Source organism: Salvelinus namaycush, chromosome 1 (genome assembly GCF_016432855.1).
Source record: "Salvelinus namaycush isolate Seneca chromosome 1, SaNama_1.0, whole genome shotgun sequence".
NCBI lineage: Eukaryota > Metazoa > Chordata > Actinopteri > Salmoniformes > Salmonidae > Salvelinus > Salvelinus namaycush.
In genome coordinates this window covers 17,758,118-17,776,166 of record NC_052307.1, presented here as the reverse complement: position 1 = coordinate 17,776,166, position 18,049 = coordinate 17,758,118, and the positions used below count along the sequence as shown (strand labels likewise).

Genomic DNA, 18,049 nt, shown 5'->3' with positions numbered 1-18,049 from the left:
CGAGGACTGGAATTATGCATCCCTGGAACAGGACGTGTGTCATCCTCATTAGATCCAATACACACCAGTCCACCAAGTAGGATCCCAAAAATAATGAATGACTGATGTGTGAAACATGATGTGAGATGATCATTAACTATGTGCTACTACTTTGCATTCTCCTCTACCACAGTTCAGATCAGCAGTGAACAGACTCAAGAATGAATGTATATTGATGCAAACCATTTGGCTTTCCATACTGTATGTTGCACATGAAATGACTCCTCTAAATGATAACCTCCAATGCCATTTCAACCTGCTGCTCTCTTCTTTTCTGTCTGTCTCCAGTCAGATGTTCATCGAATCTACTCTTTCTCCTGTACTCTCTGTGATACCATGTGGTCTCATTTCCCCTCTCATCGGTAATAGTTTTACAGAACATTCTGGCAGAGAGCTGACAGGGAAATTGCGCCGAAAAACAGTTTAGAGCTTGTCTGGATCTTCCGTGGTGTGATGCCACATCCAAGAAACCCCACCCATTCTCATTGGTATAAAATTAACTCTATTACCAGGAGTCAATCAAGTGCAACATTGCCACGACCCTTACTCAAAAAAATACCTGTCTTGATTACGATTGGCTGAGAGTGGCAGGGAGAGAGGAGAGAAGTTTGAAATGAGTTTGCCTCACTCAGTAGTTGCATGGAGAAATGTGTGGCCTCATTGGAATGCATTGTAGAGGGATGCATAGAGAGATGAATGAGTTGGTTCTCTATATTGAAGTGTGATTGGAATATCATTCACTGACACAGAAACCATCACACACTCACTCAGACACACACATACAGGCCCAGGTTGATATCAACACATTCACAAACCTGCATCTAAACACACACTCACAGGGTCCACTACACAAACAAATAAGAATTTGTGGTTAGATTACATATTTATAATATCTGTAGATTACATTTGGACATGTTTTAAGTATTGTGGACTCTTAAGAAGACTGCTTTCAGTGTTTGAATCAAGTTCAATGACATCTATTGCTCTTAAGACACCTCATGTAGAATCAGCTGTTAGTGATATGGTCATCCATCCCCAGTTAAAACCTGTAGTGTGCTAGTCTGGCCTGGAGAACAGGTCCCCTTAGGAAAGAGCATGATCACCTAGAGTACATTGTCCCCGCACCGGAAGGTCCGGACCCGGGGAAAGACTGCCCATTATCTCAACGTGTACTATATGTGTGTGTGTAAGACGGTTGTTCACATAGGTGCATCTACCTGTTTAAAATGTGCGTGTACATGTTCATGCATTAAATCTCACATTTTCCTCTTTGCTCAGGGGCCACTTGTTGGGGCTAACACAAGGGACAGCAGAGTATGAAGCCCACAGCGGACCGGGGACTAGGATGTGCCAGTAAACCTCTGAGTCGGGCTTGAGCGGAACTTGGAGGATTTGTATTCACAGAACTTGAAATTTAGTGTGAACCAGGACGTTGACCATGGAGACAGAGCTGAGCACTGGTCTCTCTGCATGGACCATCATGGCCATTGTGTGTAACTCTGTAGTGGGCGTCCTCACCCTTATCCTCTTCGTCATCCTCTACAAGGCCTGCAAGGTGCCCTCTTGCCAAGAGAGGTCAGCAGTACTGACAGTAGCCCGGGAGCAGCAGAGGGGCAAGCAGAAATGCTTACTGACTACAGCCTGATTATGGACGTACAGAGGAAAAACACTTCTTGGCCAAACAGACTGCCACTGACTGTTAACTAACACAATGAGTGAACACTAAAAAACGAATGTTTCGGGGTCCTTATCTGTCAAGTCATTCTCTCCATCGATCTCTCTATCACCCCCCTCCCCACACCTCTTTCTTTCTGCCTCTCTTTGTCTCTCCCTGCCACATTACGTAAACAAAAACACCAGCATAAATCCTCTTATCTCCTTGGCTCTGCTCTGAGACTGTCCATCTGTCAGTCTGTTTACACTCAGCAGTCTGGCCTCCCCCTGCTCATCTGCACTAAACCACAATCTGGGGAATGAGGAAAAGGGTAAATGAGAAAGGAAATGAGGAGAGAGAGAGGGATGGAGAGAGAGAGGGAAAGAGAACAGCCCTCATCTCATCAGAGACAACTTGATGTTGACTAACTGGAGAAATAATGATGCCAGGGATAGTGAAATAGACCACAAGAGAGACAGAGCAGAGAGGGAGATAGAGAGATAGATGCGGAACAAAGGACGGACGTGAAAGTGGAAGAGGGAAAAGGATGTTTTGATGAGGTGTTGTTTACTGAAAGAACGCTCAAGGCCCTCTGTGACTTCGAAGTCTCCAGCACCCACAGATCAACTCTCAAGGGTTTATGAAAAACAACGACTGGGGGAAATTAAAGGGACACTTTCATATGTCTGTCTGCCACTGAATGGGCTCCTATAAAACACAAAAGTATTGTTATTTATAGACAAGCTTCCAAAGGAGTGACACTCAAAGAGATAATGAGACTCAATGTGACTATTTTAAAAAGTCTCCTGTAGCTAACGGTGGTGTGACGCAGAAAATCAAAATGACTTCCTGAAACAGATGGATCTACCATGTACTGTGCCATGTCATTCAGCATTCCATACATGTAATTATGACTGTGATGCTGTTCTGTGAATCATGGACATAATGTTTTATTTTCATTGTATTTTTTATTAACTCAATAAAATGTTTTACTTTTGTGTACCTTTGGGGATGTATATTACTGACCTACATAAATCATGTCACCACAACTAGCACAAAATAACAACCATAACATTGTCCTCACAGTGCATGATTATCCATCACAATATGGGGAGCAAAGTGCAACTATTACATTGTGGTAAAGACAGGGGCTAGCAGGTCTTGAATCACGTTTTCCCTAGAGTGTGCGTCTCATTAGTGTGCGTCACTGCTGTAGGTGCTTAAAGTTGCTGAATTAGCCTGAATTATCTTTGGAAACCTATGAAAAAACAACTGTGCATGCATGTTCTCACCGCTCATTAATATTTCAGGACCTCTGAGCTCCGCAGGTCATTCAGTGTCTCACCTTCACATGTGCTCCAGCAACTCCTGATTTACAAATGAAGCACTGCTACTGGAGGATACACAGTCAAGCCATAGCAATTAGTTAATAAGCCTTGTAGCCTATACACACACATACACAGGTTAACATCTTCCACACAGCATTAAGGCTTCATGACAACTAACCTGTTATGAGATTTGACTCCTCGATTGATCTTTCTCTCTTTTGAGATACCCTAGCAAACCTCCTAATCTATATTACTAGAACACTGCTTGAGAGTGCAGTGGAGTTCCTCCCGTACAGTGGACATCTCATCCATTGCCTCCTTGGTTCCATCGCTCTTCCTCTATCTCTCTACACAACTGTCTTATCTTTGATCCCAACCTGTTCTTTTGACATTCCTGACTCCTTGACCGTTTGCTTGCCAGCTTGCAGTCGATAGAGTCTGACTGGTGTCTCTAACTCCTCTACACTCCATAGCTTTGAGCCCTTACTTCTGTGTGTGAACGGAACAGTCCACAGAGTACCTCAGACAGAATGTCAGAGGCCTTTGGTGACTTGTTGTTCTGCTGCTTGGCAGTATTTCACTCACCCGAGGCTGGGGTGAATTCTCTGTCTTTTTCTCTCTCTCTCTCTCTTTCTCTCTCTTTCCTTCTCTCTTTCTCTCTTTCTTCTCACAGAGGACCTGAGCCGTAGGACCATGCATCAAGACTACCTGGCCTGATGACTCCTTGCTGACCACAGTCCACCTGGTCATGCTGCTGCTCCCGTTTCAACTGTTCTGCCTGCGGCTATGGAACCCTGACCTATTCACTGGATGTGCTACCTAGTCCAGGACCTACTGTTTTGGACTCTCTCTCTCTCCCCAGCACCTGCTGTATCTAACTCTGAATGATCGGCTATGAAAAGCCAACTGCCTGAGGTGCTGACCTGTTGCACCCTCTACAACCATTGTGATTATTATTATCTGACCCTGCTGGTCATCTACGAACGTTTGAACATCTTGGCCATGTTCTGTTATAATCTCCACCTGGCACAGCCAGAAGAGGACTGGCCACCCCTCAGAGCCTGGTTCCTCTCTAGGTTTCTTCCTAGGTTCTGTGATTTCTAGTTTTTCCTAGACACTGTGCTTCTACATCTGCATTGCTTGCTGTTTGGGGTTTTAGGCTGGGTTTCTGTATAATCACTTTGTGACATCGGCTGATGTAAAAAGGGCTTTATAAATAGATTTGATTGATTGATTGATTGGTGGCACCTTCATTGGGGAAGACAAGCTCATAATAATGACTGAAACAAAATACATGGAATGGTATCAAACACATGGTATCAAACACATGGTATCAAACACATGGTATCAAACACATGGTATCAAACACATGGTTTGATACTATTCCATTCACTCCATTCCAGACATTATCATCTGTCCTCCCCTCAGCAGCCTCCTGTGGTTTCACTAGATGAGCATGTTTATCAGAGAGGAGTCTTTCCACAGCTGTCCCCTCAACCACCTCTACTACAGTCTGCTCTTTAGCAGCTTGCAGTCTGTCTCTCTCTCTTTCTGTCTCTCTCTGTCAAAATATTTCAGGTGACTTCACCTATTATGTCTGAAAGAAACCAACTTGAGTAGAGGTGCAACCTAAAAATGTGTAAACATCATTGGACTGGAAAAGGCGCAACACTCGCTCACCATAAAAAATGATTTGTTTAATTAGCCAAGTTTAAAAGATTGACTTTCGGCCTTTAATGGCCTTCTTCAGAATTATCACAAAGGGAATGGTCAAGTTCATATAGAGCTTAGGGCAGACAATTAGGGACAAAACTCTCTTCAGCTGGTGGTGCTAATGAGAGACGGTGGTAGACCATGTAGGTTGGTGCTCAGGGTGTGGGGCAATATGGTCAATGTCTCCACCTAGTGATGAAATACAGAACTGGAATCTGTAAAAAAAAACTATTGGAAAACTGGTCAAGCTTTTTTCAACTACAGTTTGTGTAATTGTTGTACAACGATTACTATATAATACATGTTGAATATGTTGGATATTGGAAAATATAGGTAAAGGTTTGAAGGAGATATTCATTGTTTAGGCAAGGGAAGAAATGTAAAATAAAATCCAATGTGGGATTGAGCTCCTACAAATTAAAGATCTTAATTTGAGCCAGTTTGCTAAAAATAAAGTTATCCTGCAACAGGGTGATCAAATTAAGATCCTACATCTGTACCACCAAAATAGCGACTTAAGTTAATGTGATATGTCCCACCATGTTTTAAGCACAAAAGGCTGAAATTTCCCTCTTGCAAAGAAGCACTAAAGTCTTATGGAGGACAGTTCACTTTACTGTCACAAATTTGAAATGACGTGTTCCGACCTGACCCCTGAAAATCTGAGAGACCTTCTCTGTTGGGGTTAGAAGAAACTGCCAATTCTCCACCACTCACTCATATCAACATGGTAAGCTTGGATCCATGGTATCCCTCCAGGATTGGGAAAGGAGTGCATAAGCCAGTAGGATTGGTGGTGTTTACTCATTCAGTTCTCCAATTGACCCATCCTGGTGGAGATTAAAGAGCTGGACTCAGCATGGCATTACATAACACGTTGAGAATATATTGCAAAAGCAGAATACTAATAAACAGAGGACCACACAATAATCTGCCTCTCCATCTGCACCGCTGGAGGCGTTGCATAACCTACATCCAGGTAGAGAAGCTGGGATGAAGTCACTGAAGATAGAGGTCAGTGTGTGTGTGTGTGTGTGTGTGTGTGTGTGTGTGTGTGTGTGTGTGTGTGTGTGTGTGTGTGTGTGTGTGTGTGTGTGTGTGTGTGTGTGTGTGTGTGTGTGTGCGTGTGTGTGTGTGTGTGTGTGTGTGTGCGTGTGTGTGCATGCGTGCGTGTGTGTTATTGAAAGATAATGAGGCATGGGAAATAGAGTAGTGGAAGTGAATAATGAATGAGTCACCATGCAGACCTAAGGTTCTAATCACATCACATCTGCATAGTGGGTGGCATTGAGATTCCCAGAGATAGATAACCATTCTGAAATTGGGTTTATCAAGCCAATTCACAAACGCAAATCACTATGATTCAACATAATTTTCTCCGAGAATGATATAGATGTCTAATTCTGGAAAGAGCAGAAAGTATTGTGCCAACAGATTACAAAATAAAACAAGTATGCAAAATGGTGTACGTGCATGCGATGTGTGTGTGTGTGTGTGTGTGTGTGTGTGTGTGTGTGTGTGTGTGTGTGTGTGTGTGTGTGTGTGTGTGTGTGTGTGTGTGTGTGTGTGTGTGTGTGTGTAGAAGGCTTATTAACTAATTGCTATGACTTGACTGTGTATCCTCCAGTAACAGTGATTAATTTGTAAATCAAGAGTTGCTGGAGCACATGAACATGAGACACTGAATGACCTGCGGAGCTCAAAGGTCCTGGAACAGGTATTCACAGTGAGAACATGCCGCACAGTTGTTTTTTTTACAAAGATGCCACGAATGCACATTAAAAGACGTCATAGACTTACCTATATAAATGATTTCTGAACAGATTGGAGATATACTATAGGTATCGCAGGCCTGAGTGACAATGGCCAAAACAGATCTGGGACCAGTCTAATTCAGCAATTTACAGCACCTACAGTAGGGACGCACACTAATGAGATGCACACTCTATGGTAACTATACAGTATATGGAAGGAGTCCTAATAGGACGTAATGTTGGCCTGTGTTCCGCGTACGTGTAACTATCAATGGACAGTTACCACGAGTCACAACCGTCTGGCTAGTGGACAGAGTCGCACCTGTAGTAACTGCCATGTTTCCTTATGCTATTGTTCCCATCCCCCGTTCCCCACGAATTTTGAATTGTAAACTGATAGGGAATACATTTGAAGATTTTTAAAACTACATGATTCCATGTGTTTGATGCCATTCCATTCGCGCCGTTCCAGCCATTATTATGAGCTGTCCTCCCCTCAGCAGCCTCCACTGACACACACACACACACACACACCACACACACACACACACACACACACACACACACACACACACACACACACACACACACACACACACACACACACACACACACACACACACACACACACACACACACACACACACACACACACACAATGCTCTGGGTCAATATAAAGGGACCATAAGCCTACCACAGCCTCTGTTGTCTTTAGTTTGTCTCATTGCCCCCAGTTGACTCTTATCACAAAGCCTATGTTTGAAGCGCCATCTGCTGGTTCATACTGGCCAAGACAACTGGCTCTTGAAATTATAATTAAAAAAAATACTATCGTCTTCATTAGTATTGATTAGTTTGCAGTTAGTACATGATATTGCTGCTCTCTGCTGTAATGGCAACGACATGTTGTTTTAATTGGGGAGAAACGGCAGCCTATAATAGATGTGATCCGACAAAGAATTAGGCCTAAATATGTTTATAAAAAACACTTCGTATTTATAAAAAAAATTATAAAAATGTCATATTACAGAAGAGGTCTGGCACCCCTCTGAGCCTGGTTCATCTTTAGTTTTTTCCTACGTAGTTCATCCTGGCCACTGTGCTTCTGCTTATGCATTGCTTTCTCTTTGGGGTTTAGGCCAAATATCTGTTATTTACTTTGTGACAACTGCTGATATAAAAAGGGATTTATAAAATATGTTTTGTCATTTTATTTTTCCAAGTGCACGTATATGGCCAATATACCACGGCTAAGGGCTGTTCTTATCACGACACAACTCGGAGTGCCTGGATACAGCCCTTAGCCGTGGTATATTAGCCATATACCACAAACAACCGAGGTGCCTTATTGATATTATAAACTGGTTACACACTTAATTAGAGCAGTAAAAAAACATGTTTTGTCTTGACGGTGGAATACGGTCTGATATGCCCCGGCTGTCAGCCAATCAGCATTCAGGGCTCGAACCACTCAGTTTATAAATAGTTGTATCTTTATTGGAGTTATGCCATAAAGAATCACTGGTCCACATTGTCAGGCCATTGTGGAACAGGTTTACGCTCATTCTCGGGCGGCAGTAAGGCGGGCGAGACCATTATGGGCGAGACCGATTAACGGATCCGTACCCGGAAGTGGGTGGTTGAGTCAGCGACTGGTCACTACAGATACTGCCTGCTGGGATGAGGCAAAGAACCGGAGAATCGCAGAGATTGATAGAAATCTGAGAAACCGAAAATCTCAGCCACAATTGATCACACTAAAACACACGGCGCTGCCGTATTATTAATTACCTTGGCATAAACGGTAGAAATAACACCTCGCCAAAATGATGGAAGAGATACCGGTAGATAGATTTCAGGTGCCTAGCGCTGTTCAGGCGGAGATGCAGCCGCTTGTAAGTGGGATGTTTTTTATAGGCTACAACTTGTGATGATAAATTAATGCATTGGCTAATACAGTCTGTTCCTATACTGTTAGACTAGGCTACTACATTTTTGACGCTATCAGTTTTGCCTGTAATGTATTGTTGAATTTCGATATTGGCCTGGTGTTAATTTGTTGCATTTTGTTTTAGCTGTCTGATAAATGTAGAAAATGTCGCATTATTGGTAGGCAACCATAAGGTCAAGAGAGTATGCCTGGCTTTATGGCGATGAGAAGCGAATTTAAGGCGACCTTGATCAATATCAATATATTTCAAGTGATCGAGCTGCGTAGTGAGCATCGGTGATGCTTGGCGAAAACAACCATCCCAGCCTCGCAGAGCCATCCCTTCTTGGGACAAACAAATGAGACAAAGCCTGTCATTGCAAAAATCGTAGGTAGTGGATTGGCATGTATGTAACAGATCGTGTTATTATTTAATTGTTTGCTATTTTTGAACATTACAGAGCAATTGTAATTCGCTCCTATCGGAGCGAGTAAGGCCTAGCCCCCCTTCGATTACTTCATCATGCGGTGACTGCGTGGAGCGGTACCCTCCACGGCAGCATATGGCGTTTCACTCTGAATCAAACCCGCTCGTTACATCACATGCTGTAGGCATATAGTTAGTGTTGTGTCTCAGTAGACCATGTTAGTTTGTTGTATCGAGTTCGTTTTTCAAGTCCAGGGGTGGGAAATAATTTTGGCTCAAGGGCCACATCTAGATTTTAAAAATCAGTGAGGGCCACAATTTTTTCCTGAGCAATTTGTTAATCAGAAGCAATTTGCGGGCCTGAAAAGGGGAAGTTATTTTAAAACGTATAGGTCCATTATAATTTCTACATACTGTCTAGTTTTAGACATTCAAGAGTGGTCTTCCTTCTTTACTCAAACTACCCTCTGGCCAGATTGAATGGCCTGATGGGCCGGATTTGGTCCATGGGCCGTATGTTGCCCACCCCTGCTATGGTGGAACCTATCTGGAATAACATGATTCAGCGAAAGTGTTTGTCTGTATCTGCAGTGGCGTAGCTTTTGGGAGTTATGAGTGTAATGTGTGTCATGGCAGTCAATGAATGAACTCTGTACAGTTAAGATGTGACTACCTGACAACCTTTGATGTATGTGTAAAGTGCATATGTGTGTGTGAGCTGGACAGGGAATCTCACAAATATATTTTTCTAATACAGTAGCAGTAGGCCTATTGTATTTACTGGCCTATACATAATGACAATGTCATATAAACATCCCAGAACGTGAGTCGTGTGACACCAATCTCTCACTACTGTGATGCAATTTAGAACCTCTCTCTCTCTCCAGGACCCGGCATCGTCCACGGCTTCTTCGGAGGCAGACTCAGACACGAGGGAGGGCGAGCCAGTCACTATTAACTACAAGCCCTCTCCTCTGCAGATGAAGATAGGTGAGTGTAAGAGGTCTCAGCAGAACCTAGTACCTCTGTTTATTTCAGCACCTTGGACAGGGGTCACATGTCCGGAGAGCAATACAAAGATGTTGTGGGAAGAAATACAAGGTACTGTAGAAGGGAGCAATACAAGGTACTGTAGAAGGGAGAAGTACAAGCCAGCAGCATACCACCCTGCATACCACTGCTGGCTTGCTTCTGAAGCTAAGCAGGGTTGGTCCTGATCAGTCCCAGGATGGGAGACCAGAATCTGCTGGAAGTGGTGTTGGAGGGCTAGTAGGAGTCACTCTTTCCTCTGGTCTAAAAAAATATCCCAATTCCCCAGGGCAGTGATTGGGGACACTGCCCTGTGTAGGGTGCTGTCTTTCAGATGGGACGTTAAACGGGTGTCCTGACTCTCTGAGGTCATTAAAGATCCCATGGCACTTATTGTAAGAGTAGGGGTGTTAACCCTGGTGTTCTGGCTAAATTCCCAATCTGGCCCTCAAACCATCAGTCACCTAATAATCCCCAGTTTACGATTGGCTCATTCCTCTCCCCTGTAACTATTCCCCAGGTTGTTGCTGTAAATGAGAATGTGTTCTCAGTCAACTTACCTGGTAAAATAACAGATAAATAAAAAACAAGGCTCTGTAGAAGGGAGCAATACAAATATGTTGTGGGGAGCAATACAATGTACTGTAGAAGGGAGCAATACAAGGTACTGTAGAAGGGAGCAATACAATGTACTGTAGAAGGGAGCAATACAAAGGTACTGTAGAAGGGAGCAATACAAAGGTACTGTAGAAGGGAGCAATACAAAGGTACTGTAGAAGGGAGCAATACAAAGGTACTGTAGAAGGGAGCAATACAAAGGTACTGTAGAAGGGAGCAATACAAAGGTACTGTAGAAGGGAGCAATACAAAGGTACTGTAGAAGGGAGCAATACAAAGGTACTGTAGAAGGGAGCAATACAAAGGTACTGTAGAAGGGAGCAATACAAAGGTACTGTAGAAGGGAGCAATACAAAGGTACTGTAGAAGGGAGCAATACAAAGGTACTGTAGAAGGGAGCAATACAAAGGTACTGTAGAAGGGAGCAATACAAAGGCTAGGTTTAGTGTCAAGGCTTTAAAGGCATACATATAAACACATTGACACACCTCATTGGGATGTCCAGAAAATGAAATGGTAAAATAATTACTCAATTTAACAATTTTGTAAAAAGACATGCCTTTGATGAGCAATCCCTCCTCATGTTACCCTGTTAACAAATGTTCCCATAACATCTGGGATGAGGGAGGGAGTCACTGTTGGATGGCCCTAGTCCCGCACACCAGATATTTCCTTCCCAAGCCCAGAAGGTCTGTTATATCAAAACCTCAAACTAGCACACTGCAGTCATTAGCCTGACTTGTGTACCCCCTATTCCCACCCATATGCTTGTGTGAGGCAACATGAAGATTTTAGAAAATCTATTTGAGTTTGTTCTTTCTTTTTTATGGGGAAAGCTTTCCCCACAAGTGCGACACATCACCCACAGATTAGGATACTATCATTATTTTTGTCTATGTGAAGCTTCGCCCTTTAGTTAGAAGGTAGCTAGCTACCATTTATATTTTTCTATTTGGAACCACGCCTTGTAGGTCTAGTAATGTGATTTGCTAAGATCGAATAATGACAAAATACCTTACTCTGTAAATTCACTCAGAAAGTTGACTCAGTAAGTTCATTAGGGCCAGAATTGAGTCGTTCTTGCACCAGGTGTTAATGTGCTGTGTGTGTCATAGTCTGGTGATGGCCCTGGTCTGTCATCTTTGACACATCTCTGACTCTAAACCAGATGACCAGTTGAATGGTGTCAGGAGACTGGTTATCTGAGAGGTGCCATGGCAGGATTGTGTCTGTGGCCCTCTATATTTGTCAATCCTCTGATGTCACATCTTGTGATGTGCAGAGAAACAGCGAGAGCTGGCCAGGAAGGGATCACTGAAGAATGGCAATGCAGGAAGTCCAGTGAACCAGCAGCCCAAGAAGAACAATGTCATGGCCAGAACACGGTGAGAGCTGACCTCAGTCCTGACTAGGGCCTTCTCCCTATGTCCCTCTTCACTGGTATCTTCAACCCCTCCCATTTCTTTCACTCTCACTCACTCTCTTTCTCCTGGTCTGTTCTACCTCTTCCTTCTTGTGTACTCACTATCCTGCCCACCTCTACCTTTTCCCTCTTTTTCACTCACTCACTCCCTCTCTCCTCTCCATAGGCTGGTGGTGCCCAATAAGGGCTACTCCTCCTTAGACCAGAGCCCTGATGAGAAGCCCCTGGTGGCCCTAGATACAGACAGGTAGGTGATATCGTACACACATAATGTCACTTGTCCACCATCACCCTTTACTATCAGACCTGCCAACATGGATACAGTATTTAGGTTATCAAATCAAATTGCATTTGTCACATGCACCAAATACAACAGGTGTAGACCTTACCGTGAAATGCTTACTTACAAGCCCTTAACCAACAATGCAGTTAATGAAAAATATTTACTAAATAAACTCAAGTAAAAAAAATCTCATCAATCAAAAAGTAACACAAGACATTTACATAACAATAACGAGGCTATATACAGGGGGTACCGGTACCAAGACAATGTGGGGGGTACAGGTTAGTCGAGGTCATTTGTAAGTGACTGTGCATAGATACTAAAAAGCGAGTAGCAGCAGTGTAAAAAAAAGGGGGGGGGGGGGGGGGTCAATGTAAATAGTCCGGGTAGCCATTTGATTAGTTTAGTTGTTCAGCCTTCCTCTGACACGCCTAGTAAATAGCTCCTGGATGTCAGGAAGCTTGGCCCCAGTGAAGTACAGGGCCATACGCACTACCCTCTGTAGCGTCTTACGATCAGATGCCGAGCAGTTGCCATACCAGGCGGTGATGCAACCGGTCAGGATGCTCTCGATGGTGCAGCTGTAGAACTTTTTGAGGATCTGGGGACCCATGCCACATCTTTTCAGTCTCCTGAGGGGGAACGGGTGTTGTCGTGCCCTCTTCACAACTGTCTTGGTGTGTTTGGATAGTTTGTTGGTGATGTGGACACCAAGGAACTTGAAACTCTCGACACGCTCCACTACAGCCCCGTCGATGTTAATGGGGGCTTGTTCGGCCCTCCTTTCCTTGTAGTCCTCAATCATCTCCTTTGTCTTGCTCACGTTGAGAGAGAGGTTTTTGTCCTTGCACCACTGCCAGGTCTCTGACCTCCCTATAGGCTGTCTCATCGTTGTCGGTGATCAGGCCTACCACTGTTGTTTCGCAAACTTAATGATGGTGTTGGGAGTCGTGCTTGGCCATGTACTGGACATTTACTCCTGAGGTGCTGACCTGCACCCTCGACAACCACTGTGATTATTATTATTTGACCCTGCTGGTCATCTATGAACATTTGAACATCTTGGCCATGTTCTGTTGTAATCTCCACCCGGCGCAGCCAGAAGAGGACGGGCCACCCCTCAGAGCCTGGTTCCTCTCTAGGTTTCTTCCTAGGTTCTGTCCTTTCTAGGGAGTTTTTCCTAGCCACTGTGCTTCAACACCTGCATTGCTTGCTGTTTGGGGTTTTAGGCTGGGTTTCTGTACAGCACTTTGAGATATCAGCTGATGTAAGAAGGGCTTTATAAATACATTTGATTGATTGATGTAGTCGTGGGTGAACAGGGAGTACAGGAGGGAACTAAGCATGCACCCCTGAGGGGCCCCAGTGTTGAGGATCAGAGTGGAATATGTGTTGTTGCCTACTCTTACCACCTGGGCGTGGCCCATCAGGAAGTCCAGGGTCCAGTTGCAGAGGGAGGTGTTTAGTCCCAGGGTCCTTAGTTTAGCAATGAGGTGTGTGGGCACTATGGTCTTGAACGCTGAGCTATAGTCAATAAACAGCATTCTCACATAGGTGTTCCTTTTGTTCACGTGGGAAAGGGCAGTGTGGAGTGCGATTGAACAGCCTTTCAAAGTACTTCATGGCTACGGAAGTGAGTGCTACGGGGCTGTAATCATTTAGGCAGGTTACCTTCACTTTCTTGGGCACAGGGACTATGGTGGTCTGCTTGACACATGTAGGTATTACAGACTCGGCCAGGGGGAGGTTGAAAATGTCAGTGAATACACTTGCCAGTTGGTCTGCGCATGCTTTGAGTACCCCTCCTAGTAATCCGTCTGGCCCTGCGGCTTTGTAAATGTTGACCTGTTTAAAGGTATTGCTTACATCGGCTACAGAGAGGCTTTAGCATGGTGTGGATGTTGCCTGTAATCCATGGTTTCTGGTTGGGAAATGTACACTACTGTTCAAAAGTTTAGGGTCACTTAGAAATGTCCTTGTTTTTGAAAGAAAAGCACATTTTTTGTCCATTTAAAATAACATCAAATTGATCAGAAATACAGTGTAGACATTAGCTAACACAACATGCCAATGGAACACAGGAGTGATGGTTGCTGATAATGGGCCTCTGTATGCCTATGTAGATATTACATTACAAATCAGCCGTTTCCAGCTACAATAGTCATTTACAACATTAACAATGTCTACACTGTATTTCTGATCAATTTGATGTTATTTTAATGGACAAAAAATGTAGTGTATGTACGGTCACTGTGGGGACGATGTCGTCGATGCACTTGTTGATGAAGCTGGTGACTGAGGTAGTATACTCCTCAATGCCATTGGATGAATCCCGGAACATATTCCAGTCTGTGCTAGCAAAACATTCCTGTGTCCGCGTCATCTGACCACTTCCGTATTGAGCGAGTCACTGGTACTTCCTGCTTTAGTTTTTTCTTGTAAGCAGGAATCAGGAGGATAAAATTATGGTCAGATTTGCCAGATGGAGGGCAGGGAAGAGCTTTGTATGCGTCTCTGTGTGTGGAGTAAAGGTGGTCTAGAGTTTTTTTTTTTTTTTTTTTTTTCTCTCTCTCTCTGGTTGCACGTGACATTTGCCTGCATTAAAGTCCCCGGCCACTCGGAGCGCCGCTTCTGAATGAGCATTTTCTTGTTTGCTTATGGCCTTATAAAGCTTGTTGAATGCGGTCTTAGTGCCAGCATCGGTTTGTGGTGGTAAATAGACGGCTACGAATGATATAGATGTGAACTCTCTTGGTAGATAGGGTGGTCCACAGCTTATCATTAGGTATTCTACCTCAGGTGAGCAATATCTCGAGACTTCTTTAATATTAGACATTGCGCACCAGCAGTTATTGACAAATAGACACACACCCCCGCCCCTCGTCTTAGCAGACGTAGCTGCTCTGTCCTGCCGAAACACGGAGAAGCCAGCCAGCTCTATATTATCTGTGTCGTCATTCAGCCAAGTCTCTGTGAAACATAAGATATTACAGTTTTTAATGTCACGTTGGTAAGATAGTCTTAATCGTAGATCGTCCAGTTTGTTTTCCAATGATTGCACGTTGGCCAATAATACCGAGGGTAGTGGTGGTTTACTCACTCGCCGACAAATTCTCACAAGGCACCCAGACCTCCGCACCCTCTATTTCCGTCTTTTCTTCACGCGAATGACTGGATAAGGGCCTGGTCTCCGGGAAGCAGTATATCCTTTGCGTTGGACTCATTAAAGAAAAAAATCTTCGACCAGTTTGAGGTGAGTAATCGCTGCTCTGATGTCCAGAAGTTGTTTTCGGTCATAAGAGACGGTAGCAGCAACATTATGTACAAAATGAGTTACAAACAATGCAAAATAAAAAAACTAAATAGTACAGTTGGTTAGGAGCCCGTAAAACTGCAGCCTTCCCATTTGGCGCCATTGTGACAGGCATGAGGTGAATGTACATATAAGATCAACAGTGATAACATGAATCTATGTAAATGACCATCCACTTCCCTTTATGTTGCAGTGACGATGACTTCGACATGTCCAGATACTCCTCATCGGGATACTCCTCAGCCGAGGTGAGATGTGTGAGGGACCAGGTACCTATGCACTCTGGGTAACACTACTTAAGCCCGGAACAGATACAACAGCCGACATAAGGAGAAACGAGACGGGACAAAACGAACCAGTTTTAGAATTTTGTGTTGTAGAACAGCTCACTAAAGAAGGGGCATTCAGATCAAATGACGATACGTGTGGTTGTGACCGTTTCCACTGTGATGGTGCCTCTTTACAATTTATTTCGTTTTTATTTATTTAGCCATTATTTAACAAGGAATGTCAATTAAGAACAAATTCTTATTTACAATGACAGCCTACCCCAGCCAAATCCTAACCCGGACGACGCTGGGCCAATTCTGCGTCGCCCTATGGGACTCCCAATCACGGCCGGTTGTGATACAGCCTGGAACACAATGACTGATGTACTTTGAAACAAAGCTGCCTTTGGTTGTAACAAGTTGTTGTAGCAAATTAGTATCATGAAATGCATGCATCAGAAACAGGGTGGACTTTCGTGACATTTCAGAGAAATATCAGCAAGTTAGGCTAGCTAACTGCAGCAAAATAGCTATCTGTCTGGTAGGCTAGCTAGCTAACGGCTTGGCTAAATACAGAACATCTGCACACTGTTAAACGGACACGTCTCTTCTTTAGCTAATATTTTCGATGTTGATTCTTAGAAACTCCAGCAGCTGACATGAGACGTTCTAAAACTAGATCAAGCAAACCTCGGTTCTAAAACTGCATAAAAACCGTCTCGTCTCAGCTGTTGTATCTGTACTGAACTTTACAGTCATGCCTGGCCATTGCTACTCATCCCCACCACACTTACAATCTTCATGTTCTCTCCCTTCACAAACCTCATTACAGTAAATGTGGATTACTGTTGGATAAAATCTCAGGCTACCTTTATTCATTTAAGGTCACCACAACTGACCCATTCTTAAAACCACTTACACTACACACTACATATATTTTAGCCTTATGTATTTGTCATTAAACCATTTAGCTACTGTAACAAGACTCTTCAAAAGCCTGATATGATCGCTGAAGTAAGTAAACTTCAATAACTTATGATAAAACAGTGATTATGGCTTTCACAGTGTAACAATATGACTAGCCTTCAGTTACATGGGTACTCCTTGAAGACTACTTATCTGAGAATACTCATCTGGGAGGAGACACACTAGTCTAGGCCTCTGATTCCTCCTGGTCATTATTGTGTAATACAAGTGAAAATAAAAACAAGGTCAGTTGATAAATAAGGGGTGTAGGCAATGGTCAGGCATGTTACTAAGGGGTGTAGGGGATCGTCAGTCATGTTACTACGGGCTTTCACCGTGTGAAAAGCCTTTAGTTACATGGGTACTCCTTGAAGACTACTTAATAGTCTTCTTAAGTCTATGGTAGAGTTTCTGCAGCCCCAGTAATGTGACATTCCCCTACACCCTCTAGTAACATGACTGACCATCCCCTACAACACCTTAGTAACATCCCCTACAACACCTTAGTAACATGACTGACCATCCCCTACGACCCCTTAGAACATAACTGACTATCCCCTACGACCCCTAGTAACATGACTGACCATCCCCTACACCCCTTAGTAACATGACTGACCATCCCCTACAACACCTTAGTAACATGACTGACCATCCCCTACGACCCCTTAGAACATAACTGACCATCCCCTATGACCCCTAGTAACATGACTGACCATCCCCTACAACCCCTTAGAACATAACTGACTATCCCCTACGACCCTAGTAACATGGCTGACCATCCCCTACACCCCTTAGTAACATGACTGACCATACCTTATACCCCCTAGTCACATGTCCATATGTCCACCCTTGCAGCAAATCAACCAGGACCTGAATATCCAGCTGTTGAAGGATGGTTACCGGCTGGACGAGATCCCTGACGACGAAGACCTGGACCTGATCCTGCCCAAATCTGTCAACCCCACCTGCATGTGCTGCCAAGCCACCTCCTCCACCGCCTGTCAAATCCAGTAGCCCACACATCTGCTGTGAGTTTACTCTGCCATTAGTGGCAACAGAGAGCATTTATAGAATATGATAATTATATGGAAACAAATAATCAACTTATCAGGCAGAAAGTTAAATGTAAAAAGAAAAACTAGAAAAAGAGGAAGACAAACACAAAAATGTTCAAATACGACTAACAGTGATTACTTCCTCCTATGGTAGGACATGCACTTCTGTTTGAGATCTGGGAGGAGACACACTAGTCTAGGCCTCTCTGATGCCTCTTCCTGGTCAATATTGTGTAATACAAGCGAAA

At 43.8% G+C, this 18,049-nt stretch overlaps 1 protein-coding gene across 4 annotated transcripts; it reads left to right on the top strand.

Annotated features, from left to right (window-relative positions):
• Nucleotides 1-8,314: 8,314 nt before the first annotated feature.
• LOC120054133 (protein FAM219A) lies at nt 8,315-17,760 on the top strand. 4 transcript variants are annotated; one of them, XM_039001573.1, is made up of 6 exons: nt 8,315-8,347; nt 9,733-9,784; nt 11,775-11,877; nt 12,082-12,162; nt 15,705-15,759; nt 17,602-17,760. In XM_039001573.1, exons 1-6 carry the CDS (start codon nt 8,315-8,317, stop codon nt 17,758-17,760), a joined length of 483 nt encoding a protein of 160 aa, XP_038857501.1. The 4 variants fall into 4 exon arrangements, with proteins under 4 accessions (XP_038857501.1, XP_038857485.1, XP_038857495.1 ...); XM_039001557.1 differs by having other exon boundaries at nt 9,733-9,835; XM_039001567.1 differs by having other exon boundaries at nt 8,315-8,383.
• Nucleotides 17,761-18,049: the final 289 nt, after the last annotated feature.

Bases quoted from the DNA above. Each gene is read 5' to 3' on its own strand.
- LOC120054133 (XM_039001549.1), top strand. From the start codon at position 8,315: ATGATGGAAGAGATACCGGTAGATAGATTTCAGGTGCCTAGCGCTGTT. The intron at 11,878-12,081 runs GTGAGAGCTGAC...TCCTCTCCATAG, and splicing joins AATGTCATGGCCAGAACACG to GCTGGTGGTGCCCAATAAGG. The intron at 15,760-17,601 runs GTGAGATGTGTG...CCACCCTTGCAG, and splicing joins CGGGATACTCCTCAGCCGAG to CAAATCAACCAGGACCTGAA.